Raw genomic sequence first — 12,235 nt, 5'->3', positions numbered from 1 at the left:
ATTCAAATGATTCAAAATCCCTATTAGTCGACTATGTTGATGTTGGATACTTATCAGATCCACATAAAGGTCAATCTCAAATAGGATATTTATTTACATGTGGCGGTACTGCCATTTTATGGTGTTCAACAAAGCAAACATTAGTTGTCGCTTCTTCAAATCATGCAGAAATAATTGCAATGCATGAGACAAGTTGAGAGTGTGTTTGACTAAGGTTATTGATCCAACATATCCAGAAGATATATAATTTGCCTTTATAAGAAAAGATGTCAACTATCTTGTACCAAGATAATGCAACATCAAATATTTCACCAAAATTATTCTTCACCCATGATCTTGAGAAAAGAGGTGATATAAATGTTCAACAAATTCGTTCTAGTAATAATTTAACAAATCTTTTTGCTAAGGCATCGCCAACTTCAACATTTGAAAGACTACTACACAAGATTAGAATGCATCAACTCAAAGATGTAATATAATGTTGCCATTAGGGAGAGTCTAAAACAAGTTGTACTCTTTTCCTTTAACCAATGTTTTCTCCCATTGGGTTTTTCTGGTAAAGATTTTTAACGAGGTAGCTTGTAGTAGAAGATTGTGTACTCTTTTTCCTTCGTTAGGTTCTTATCCCATAGGGTTTTTCCTAATAGGGTTTTAACGAAAGGACATTATCTACCAATGGATATCCAAGGGGGAGTTTTATGAATATATTATTAAGTAGATGTCCATCAAGATCAAGATAAGTTTTGATGTATTTTAAATTCTAATAGTTATTAGAATTAGATCTCTACTTCATTTAATACTTCTTATGCTTATAAATAAAGACTTTGAAGAAGCATTGTAATCATCCCATTGATCAATAAAATACATTCTTTATTGCTTCCCATATTTTCTTTGTTCATTATTCTCTATCTCTCTTTATTTTATAACAATATTCTCATTTTAGTCTCTTGATAAATTATATATACATTTAAATATTATATATATTTATAGTTCAATTTTTAGTTTCTTATTAAATTATATATTATTTTGATAAAATAAATTATATATTATATCTGTATGCAAAAATATCTCAATTACATTCATATAAATATATTTGTTTATATGATTAATAAATTATTAACTTCTAATTTTAAATAATTATTTATTAACCATATAAAATTTTCGGTCAATAATTTAATTTATTAACTTTTAATTTTAAATATAATTGTCGATTGAGTTTTTACTTGATTGGTATGACATTATTGTTAATGCAGAAGACGTGTGTTTGGGTGCGTTGAAGCACATTATCCTTCTATTTATGCGTTGGAAAGGGGTTATTAGTAGTTTTAAGCATTATGTCAAAAGAGCATATATAATTAAATCTTATAATGAGATTGTTTAAAAATAAATAAATATAATTATAGAAAAATTAAAATGGTTAAGATAAAAAATAAAAATTAGTTTAAAATATCAAAATTTTTATCAATCATTACGCACTGTACAAGTCAAGATTGATCGAAATGAATTGAAACATACCAAAATAACTAAAACACATCGAAATTTTGACCAAATCGAAACATAAATTACTTGATACAGATTTAAGATTAAAACGATATGTACTAACTGGTATGATCTATCCACTACCATCGATTTGACTCTCCTTTTATTTTTGTTTTTTGATATCATTATGAACTCACAAATTGAGAAAGGGAAACTAATAGCTAAACTTCAATCATAAATATTGTTCATAAATTAACTAGTACATAGATTTTATATATTTGAATATCTTTCTTTGAAAAGAAAATATATTTAAATTGTTAAATATTAATGGATGAAAAAGTAATTAAATAAAGAAGGAATCTAAAAGAAAAATTTATACAAAAGATTTAAATCTCTAAAAAAGCTCTTTATCTAACCATACCAAATGATCCAATCTAAAACCCTGGTTAATAATTAACTTTGTTTAACCAATCATGGTACCCATATAAATTAGATGTTTGGGAAGTATTTTGAAGCTCCTTAACACAAACTTCTCTAGTCCCTTTTATTGTTTTTTCTTTATTTTTTTTCAAGTTTTTTTAACTCTCTAAGGCAAAGGAGGGCTTAGCAAAGAACTCAAAAGACAAGGGTAGAAAAGAGGTATTAAGGCAAAAGAGAAGGGGCAAAGGGAAAAAAAAGCCAAGACAGAGAGAAGAGAGTCTAACCGGAACCGTTCCATACCAGACCCCAAAGAAGAAAAAAAAAGAGAGGAAAATAATGGTATGTTTTCTCTTTTCCATGTGTTTGTTTTTAGAATTGTTGATTAATGTTCTAGGAAAAACGTTTAATGGCAACCTAAAACATAAAACAAATCTTAATCAAAACCCTAGATTAGTCATTTTCCCGCCAAAAAAACCAGACTATTTTGGCCATAAGAGACCCAGATGCTTAATGGGTATTTTTTTTCTTTCTTTTATAACGCTCAAGTATGATTTTTAATTGTTTATTATTTGTTTGTAGGGTTTGAATTCGAAATCAATGCCAGGATTGTCTATTAGAGCTGACGAATCTTCACTAGATTGCAAAAAACCCCCTGAAAATCTCGAGCCAGCTGGTTCTTCGATTGGTTTGGATCCCTTTTCTGAAGGGTCTTTCTTGAAATCTGAACCTGATAAGCTTAGATTTGGGTTTAACAAGTTCCTTGGGTTGTTTTTAAAAGAGATCTGTGCCCAAGGTTGTGTTTGCTCACTCCCTCCAATGGCTGAAGGTGGGCAGCCTGTGGACTGGCTTAAGCTTTTTTTGGTTGTAAGAGAGAAAGGTGGATACAATGCTGTTTCAGAAAGTGGGTTATGGGATTCAGTTGCCACAGAATCTGGGTTGGGTTTAAATGTAGCGTCATTGGTTAAGTTGGTATATCTTAAGTACTTAGTTTCATTAGAGAGATGGTTGGAGAGAATTGTTCAAAGTGAGGACTTGAAGAGTGAATCACATTATACTGGTAATTTGGTGGAGATGGGAATTGAGCTTAAAAGGTTTTTATCGGAGTCAAAGAAAATTGCGGAGTTTTCTCAAGTGGAAGAGAGTGTAGTGGCAGGGTCGGGTGGAGGAGAAAAATTTGTAAATGGCGAACAATCTATGGATATTGATATAACCAAGGATTTTTTAGATTACAACGAAGTGGAAAAATTACGAAATGATGATGACTTAAAGAGTGTGGTGGTTGATTCAGACGGTGAAAAAAAGTTCATTAATGTTGATGAATATGTACATACGCCTTCAGATTTGGTGAAAAGTGCAGGTAACTCTACCGATGTTGAGAAATTTTGTAATGAGGATGAGGTGAAAAGTGCAATTATGGAGGATTCTGTTGAATGTAAGAAATGCACACATAGTGATGATGATGTTGTGAAGTTGGATTCAAGTGACATTAAGGAAAAATTGTCTTCAAATAAGAGGAAGAGGGATTCAAGTGCAATTATGGAGGATTCTGTTGAATGTAAGAAATGCACACATAGTGATGATGATGTTGTGAAGTTGGATTCAAGTGACATTAAGGAAAAATTGTCTTCAAATAAGAGGAAGAGGGATTCAAGTGCAATTATGGAGGATTCTGTTGAATGTAAGAAATGCACACATAGTGATGATGATGTTGTGAAGTTGGATTCAAGTGACATTAAGGAAAAATTGTCTTCAAATAAGAGGAAGAGGGATTCAAGTGCAATTATGGAGGATTCTGTTGAATGTAAGAAATACACACATAGTGATGATGATGTTGTGAAGTTGGATTCAAGTGACATTAAGGAAAAATTTTCTTCAAATAAGAGGAAGCTGGATTCTATGTGGGGAATGCTTAATTGGGTTAAAAAGGTTGCGATGGATCCATGTGATCTGGTGGTTGGTTCATTACCGGAGAGCTCAGAGTGGAAGTCTTATGGTAGTGAGGAACTTTGGAAGCAGATTTTATTGTTTCGAGTAGCTGCCTTTCACAGAAAGGATGATCATTCAAGTTCTGACCAGTCAAAACGGCAGGTATATCTAAGTCATTAATTCAAGTAGGAGGTCAATGTTTATATTAGTTATTACACGTGTCTTTGCAAGTTTATTTTTAATAATGTCATATATCTCTTGGGCATTTTATTTTATTCTTGAATTTGTTATTCTATGATGGTAGTCTGCTTGAAAATGCTCCATTGTGCACTTCTCTCTTTCCTTATGAAAAATAACATAGGTTGCATTGCAACCATCTTGGTGCTGGAAAATAAAAGAACCAAAAGTAGCTATTGCTGGAACCATTAAAATATTATCAAATTCTTCGCCATGCTTGCCCTTAGATATGGTTTTTATGCAAGTCAGATTTCATTTTATTCATTTAGGACTGGATCAAATATTTGGTCTAAATTTTATTCATTAAAATATTTCATTTTATTCTTTATGCCCCTGCTTATGCCCTTTATTTGGTCTAAATTTCCAATGCTTCAACTCATTACATGCATCATATATTCTCAAAGAATGTCAGCGTGAAAATAATATATGGGAAATCTCAAGATATCTTAAATGGAATGTAATGGCTTAGTAGATCCGGTTGTGGAAAAAAGCATTGTTGTCGCTGTAGTTTAGAGGGTTATATATTTATTACTTTTCCTGATACCTAACTAAATATTTTTGCTGGGTGTATATTGTTGCTTTTACTTGAATGAGAATTTCTAGGTTACCGATACATTTATTTCACTATATGCCTCTTATTCTGTTCTGTTTTTTTTTGTTAGTTTATAATATAATAATTGCTTGTTCACACTTGTAGAAAACTCAGAAGATGCATCCTTGCTTGTATGATGATAAAACTAAAATTGGGTACAATCTCAGAGAAAGGTTGAGTTGCACCAAGAAGCTCCTTTTTGGGAGAACAGATGCAAAGGAACAGAATTGGTCACAGTCCTCAGGGAATCACAGTGACTTCAATGGAACCTGTGACTCCGTGACTCCAGGTTCTGTTTTTGACTATGAAGCTGACATTCAAGTTCCTATTGGGCCACAGTTTCAGTTTGAGGTACCAGTCTGGACGGGAGTAGCTTCAGGAAGTGATGCAAAATGGTTGGGAACTCGTTTTTGGCCATTGGAGAAAAAGGAAAACAGATTCTTGATCGAAAGAGATCGGATTGGAAAGGGAAGACAAGATTCATGTGGTTGCCAAGTCCAAGGTTCTCTACAATGTGTAAAATTTCATGTTGCTGAGAAAAGATCAAAGCTTAAGCTTGAGCTGGGTCCAGCTTTCAAGAAGTTGAAATTTGATAAGATGGGTGAAGACGTTGCATCTGCTTGGAAGGAAGGGGAACAGAAGATGTTTTCGAATATAGTGAAGTCAAATCCTTCGTCACAACAGAAATGTTTCTGGGATGAGATCTGCAAACATTTTCGTAACAAAAGTAGGGAAGAACTTGTTTGCTATTACTACAATGTCTTTCTTTTGCAGCGTAGAGCATACCAGAATCGGGTCACTCCAAGCAACATTGACAGTGATGATGAACCTGAATCTGAATTAGTTGCTAAAGGCATTGGGCAGGAAGCAATTAAGCCATATACCTCCATCTTAATATCTCCAAAGAAGTCGCAGAAAAAATCAAGATACTCTTCCAAGTAAATAAGGAACCCATTGAAAAAGGATGCAAAGTTTTGTTAGCTCTTTCGAGGTTTCAATTAAAATAGAGACATTCTGCTTGGTGTACCTTTGAAAAGTGAGTTTTGGTGGCCCAAGATTTTGTTTTGAGGGGTTGTTTGGAGCGAAGACACCTCTGGTCTCAAGCGCCTTCCTTGGTTAATGCTTTTTTCAGTTTTTGAGGTATATTCATGTTCATTTTTCATAACTAACATCAATTAAATACAGGTATTTTGGCATATCCTTTTTTTTTCTTAATTGGGTTTTTGACAGTTAAGCAATAGCCTGTGGGATGGATAAAAGGACCCCCCCAACCAAAAATTAGAGTAATGACAATTTAAAGGAAGGCTGTCTCAGCTGCTAGAGCATATATGGTTTTGAGTAATACATAATGTTCTTTTTATTCATAGGCTAAATGCAAATCAAGGGGCTGAATAGTTTCCATGGTAACAAATTTGGATATTAAGTGAGCAATAATTGAAGAAATAATTTTGTTCATGCTTTACTAGAATGTGATAAAAAAGGATAATTGATAATGACATTAATTATTGTGAACTATTTCTATAGTTTTTGGATAAATTACTGTTAATTATTAAGTTAGAAAAAAATTAATTTTATATTTTGCAAGAGAGTAAATAAAGATAATTTAATAGCATTCAATGATATGATAGAATAAAAAGGAGTGAACGTTTTAGTTTTAGTTTTAGTTGTCACTCAACTTATAATTTTTTCTTTATCAAAATCTAATTTGTTGGTTATAAGTATTGATGTTGATGTGAGTTTTTTTTATTAGTCTAATAATAAATTTTTATCCTCTAATGTTTATATATTTTATCAATTAAATTTTAAATATAAAAAATTAACGAATTTATAAAATTTATTATTTTAATCCAAATTTTAAAAGAATTAAATAAATTTAGCCTTCAATATTTATAAAATAACAATTTTTTATTTTTAAAAATTTTGTAAATGTAATGCTTTCCAAATTAATAAAATTATTTTTAAAATTTACAAAATTAAAGAAAATCAAAATTTATCATTTTGTTAACGTTGAAGATTAAATTTATTAAATTTTAACGTTAATTTACATCTCGAACTAAAACATTAAGCTTTATATGTCACAATTTCATCCATAACAAAGCTAAAGGAAAGTTCTCAAGAGTTGGTTAATTTAATTGGTTTCTTCTTTCTAAGTCACATCCAAATATTTCTTTCTTGAGTCAAATAAATTGAATTCGATCATTCTTCCATTTCCTCCACTTCAATCTTTATTATTTGGTATTAGATTTAGATGTTTTAAGTGTTTTTTTTTCTTCTTATAAATTGATTTTCAATAAACAAACTCAAAATAGTTTTTTTTTTCTCTAACCTAGAAAGTTTGTCAAATTTTGTTTTAGAGGGTAAACGTTTTCCAAACAATCTAAAATTTTACATTCTGATTCTTAGGACTCTCTTAGAATATAGGAAATATTTTCCAAAAAAAAAAAGTGATTGAAAAATGCAAAAACAAAAAAAAATTGAAAAAAAAGAACAATAAAGAAAATATTGTGGGTTGAATTTTGTGCTGAAATTTTCCAGATTAGATCTACATTATTTGAGGAGACTACAATTTAAATTTCATGTTTTTTGGAAATGGTGAACACCTCAAACAAAAAATTCAAGTTGTTTTCCATTTTTCTAGTTTTCAGTTGAGTAGGTTTTTTTTTCTTTTTTTTTTATTTGAGCATTAGAGTTTCTTTTGTTTTAGCTTTTCTTATTCTATTATGCATTCTAACACATTTTTGTTTCTTGTGTTAATAGATACGAAAAGAGTTGCCTCTCTTTTCTTTGCACAACTTATTTCCTTGAGAGTCGAGTTTTTCTTTGGCTTCTTAGAGCATTAGGTCAACTTTGTTAAAGAGTGATCTCACATTTTTTTAAATATTATTGAGTTTGATTGCTATTTAAAAGTTACAAGTGAGACAATCTTAACTTCTTTTCTTTGTCTCTTAGAGTTTATCTTTTTTATTAAGAGTGTATAACGACGATGTTTAATTTTATTTAATCAATTTTGTTTTGAGTGTTTTTTATTTCAGCCTCTAATAATGGTATGTACACATAATAAGGATGAAGAGTATGACCTATATATGGTTACCATGGACCAACTTACAGTACTATTCAACTAACTTTGGAAAGATTTCAAAGAGGCATAAGAGCGCTTGGAAAATAAGTTCGACACAATGCAAACTCAAGTCATTCATCATGAGGCGATTTAACAAAATTTCAGGAAAACTCTAGCTCAAATGGAAACTAACAATGATAAACATTGGGCAAGACATAGATATCATATTTGTAAAAAAACCAACACAAACATGTTTCCAATGTCGTTCAACCTTCTATTGAACATGGGCTTGTCAAGAAAGACATTGGTATAAAAAACATAATATTTTTTACGAGCTTAGACGACTTATGACAGAACAAAGAGAACGAGCTAGGAAGTGCATGTGGTGTAATGCAAAGGATCACAAAGCCTTTAAATGTCCAACATATTCATTTAATAAAACATCCTTACAAGTTGAGGAACGTAAGTATGACACTAAGTTTATTGAGGAGTCTTTGTCTACTATTATCAGTGACGATGATGATATAGATGAGCAAGAAACTTCAAGTGACACCGTTTGTAAATACAGTAAGTGAGATTTTGTGCCTCTTTTTGAGTCTATATCTAACATTACACCTTATTTCAAAGTTGATGTCATAGAAGTTGATAGTAATAATGCGAACTATGATGATAGTGGTAGTGATAGTGAACTTTGTGAACCGAAAAAAGTTAATAGTAAGAATTATTTTCTAGAGTCTATGAATTTGGACGATTTAGACCTTAATTATACTCCTAATGAGTTATATTATGGTGAATTCAATTTAAAATTTTTTTGAGAGGGGTTAAAGGGAAGTAAGGATAATTCATGTAAAAAGATTGAGAGACGAGACCTTGAGAGATAAAAGTCAATTTAATGGTCCAATTTTGGTGAGTGAAAATTCTTATGAGGTAAAATTAAAGAGTTCAATTCACATTGAAAAAGAGAATGGAAGAAAGAGAGAACCTATCTAAAAGAAAGGAATGATTATGTTTTCACTAACCCTAAATTGAATTTGTCTAGTGGACTTGTTCCATTCTTTCAGGAATTTGTTGATCCTTTGCGAGGAGCTCTATTAAATCATTCCATCTATGATAAATATTCCTTCTTATTCAACCAAAGACAATATTTGAGGATAAATCTTTTCGTAGAAAGGGAGAATGATACTTACGCGGACATGGTGAAATTTATTAAATCTCATTCACCGAAGTTGCCAATTTTCAAGTTTGGGAAATTATTAGACTTGTGACAAATTTTTGGATGAGATCCAGACATTTCTGGGTTGATATGTCTCATGGCATTCGAATATCTATCTCTTATCTTTGAAACACACTTTGAATCACCCAATTTTGAGTTCAGGAGCTCAAGTTATGACTGTTTTAGTGAAAATGAGGCGAGTAAAATTTCTGGACGGGATTATGATGGGAATTACAAGTTTTGAGCTTTTAATTCGAGTTTAAATCATGTTGGGTTCAGTTTTTAAGCTTAATTTTTTGTTATCTATGAGCACAATATTGTATTTATTAGGTTTTATTAGTTTATTATTTATTTATTTCGAATTTTGGATATTGTTTAAGTATTTTAAGTTGTTTAGGAGTTTTTGTTTCTTAGTCAAATAAAAAAGTTTAGTTTTCTAAAACTACTTCTTCTTTAAATTAATTAGAGTTTCAGTATACTTTATATTTCTATTTAGATGTACTTAGCTAGCCTATATAAAGGTTTCTTCATTGTTCATTAGGGAGAATAGTTTTCATTAATAAAGTTTTCAACTCTGGAAGTTTGTTTCCTTAGGCAAGATTTCTTTCTTGTTATTTTTAGAAGTAGTTTTGTTCTCGATTTTCTTCAAGTAGTCATGAAAATTCATTATTCGCCCTTCAATTTGCCAAGGATTATTTCTTGGAGGGTTGATTAGAGCCATTAATTGAGTTTGTTAGGATTTATATCTCAAATGGTTCAATTAGACATTTATCCTCCTATTCATTTTATCCATCGGTTTACCGTTTCATCTTCCACTTTGCTTTAATCATCTTTTCGCTAATTAGTTATTATTTTGAATATTTATCATTTATTTTTTTAATTTTTCTTATTTTCTTTGTTATTTTCTAAATTTGTTTGGTTTCTTGCATTCAGGTCACACCCAAATCTTTCCTTCTTGAGTCAAACAACTTGAATTCGATCCTTCTTCCGCTTCCTCCGCTTTAATCCTTATCATTTGGTATCAGCTTCAGACATTTTAGGTGTTCTTTGTGTTCTTATAAACTGATTTCTAGTAAACAATCTCAAAATAGTTTTTTTTTCTTTTACCCAAAAATTTTTCAAAAAAAATATTTTTAGTGGGTAAATATTTGTCAAACGATCATAAATTTTACATTTTGATTCTTCACTCTCTTAGAATATAAAAAAATATTTTCCCCAAAAAAGTGATCGAAAAGTGTAAAAAAAAAAAAATGAAAAAAGAAAAATAAAAAATTATTCTGTCGGTTGAATTTTGTGTCGAAATTTTCCAGATCAGATCTACATTATTTGAGAAGACTCCACGTTAAATTTCGTGATTTTTGGAAATAGTGAACACCTCGAACAAAAAAATTCAAGTTGTTTTCCATTATTTTGGGTTTTTGGTTGGGTAGTTTTTTTTATTCAAGTATTAGGGTTTCTTTTGTTTTAGATTTTCTTTTTCTATTACACATTCTAACACATTTTCGTTTCTTGTGTTAATAGGTACAAACCTCTCCTTTCTCTGCGCAACTTACTTTCTTTAGACTTAAGTTTTTCTTTGGCTTAATAGAGCCTTAGGTCAACTTTGTTAGAGAAAGATTCCATATCTTTTTGAATATTATTGAGTTTGATTTCTCTTTAAAAGTTACAAGCAAGACAATCTTAACTTCTTTTCTTTGTCTCTTAAAGTTTATCTTTTTTATTGCGAGTGTATAATGATGATGTTTAATTTTCTTTGATCAATTTTGTTTTGAGTGCTTTTTTATTTCAGCCTCAAATAATAGTATGAACACATAGTAAGGATGAAAAGCATGATCCATCCATGGTTACCGTGGACCAAGTTATGGCACTATTCGACAAACTTCAGGAAGATTCCGAAGAGGCACAAGAGCATTTGGAAAATAAGTTCGATACAATGCAAACTCATGTCCTTCATCACGAGGCGGTTCAATAAAATTTTAGTCAAACTTTGTCTCGGATGGAAACTAACAATGATAAACATTGGACAAGACATAAATGTCATATTTCTAAAAAAAAAAACCTGCACGGACATGTTGTTTCGAATGTCGTTCAACTTTTTATTGTTTATGGACTTGTCAAGAAAGACGTGGGTACAAAAAACATAATATTTTCTACAAGCTTAAGCGACTTATGGCATAACAAAGAGAACGAGCTAGCAGGTGAATCTGGTTTAATACGAAGGATCACAAAGCATTTGAATGTCCAACATATTCATTTAGGAAAACATACTTGCAAGCCGAGGAACGTAAATATGAAACAGAACCTATTGAGGAGTCTTCATCTACTGCTATCAATGACTATGATGATATAGATGAATGAGAAACTTCAAGTGACACCATTTGTAAAGAAAATAAGTGTGATTTTTTGCCTATTGTTGAGTTTATATCTAACATTACACCTTATTTCAAAGTTGATAGTAATAATGTGAACTATGATGATAGTGTTAGTGATAGTGAACTTTGTGAACTGGAAAAAGTTGATAGCAAGAATTGTTTCCTAGAGTCTATGAATTTGGACGATTTAGACCTTAACTCTCCTCCTAAAGAGTTGTATTATGATGACTTCAATTTACAAAATTTTTGTGAAGGGTTAAAGGGAAGTGAGGATGATTCATGTAAAAAGACTGAGAGACAAGAGACCTTAAGTGATAAAAGTCAATTTAATGGTCCAATTTTGGTGAGTGAAAATTCCTAGAAAGTAAAATTAAAGAGTTCAATTCATATTGAAAAATAGAATGGAAAGAAAGAGTGAATGTATTTGAAAGAAAGGAATTATTATGTTTTCAGTAGCCCAAACTTGTTATCAAGAAGACTTATTCCATTCTTTCAAGAATTTGTTGATCCTTTGTGAGGAGCTTTCTATTAAATCATTCCACCTATGATAGAGATTCTTTCTTATTCAATCAAAGACAAGTTTCGAGGATGAATCTTTTTGTGGGAAGCAGGGAATGATATATGTATGGATGGGGTTTTAAGATCTATCTCTTAGCTTCGAAACACACTATGAATCACCCGATTTCGAGTTCGGGAGATGAAGTTATGATTGTTCTAGTGAAGACTGTGCGAGCAAAATTTCTGAACTAGATTATGACGGGAATTACGAGTTTCGGGCTTTTAATTCGAGTTTAAATCATACTTGGTTCGATTTTTAAGCTTAATTTTTGTTATATATGAGCCCACTATTGTATTTATTAGGTTTTATTATTTTTTTATTCCGAATTTTGGATATTGTTTAAGTATTTTAAGTTGTTTAGGAGTATTTGTTTCTTAGT

The 12,235-nt window shown here is 30.8% G+C and overlaps 1 protein-coding gene across 1 annotated transcript; it reads left to right on the top strand.

Moving 5' to 3' along the window:
• The first annotated feature begins 1,933 nt into the window (after window positions 1-1,933).
• On the top strand, window positions 1,934-6,100 carry LOC108466828 (AT-rich interactive domain-containing protein 1-like). The gene is made up of 3 exons (XM_017767187.2): window positions 1,934-2,238; window positions 2,479-3,987; window positions 4,760-6,100. The coding sequence occupies exons 1-3, from the start codon at window positions 2,236-2,238 to the stop codon at window positions 5,594-5,596; spliced, it is 2,349 nt and encodes a 782-aa protein (XP_017622676.2). The 5' UTR covers window positions 1,934-2,235; the 3' UTR covers window positions 5,597-6,100.
• Window positions 6,101-12,235: the final 6,135 nt, after the last annotated feature.

The sequence above is a fragment of the Gossypium arboreum genome, chromosome 7, assembly GCF_025698485.1.
Source record: "Gossypium arboreum isolate Shixiya-1 chromosome 7, ASM2569848v2, whole genome shotgun sequence".
In the NCBI taxonomy this organism is placed as follows: Eukaryota; Viridiplantae; Streptophyta; class Magnoliopsida; order Malvales; family Malvaceae; genus Gossypium; species Gossypium arboreum.
The sequence above is the reverse complement of the archived record's forward strand: the minus strand, read 5'-3'. Positions and strand labels throughout refer to the sequence as shown.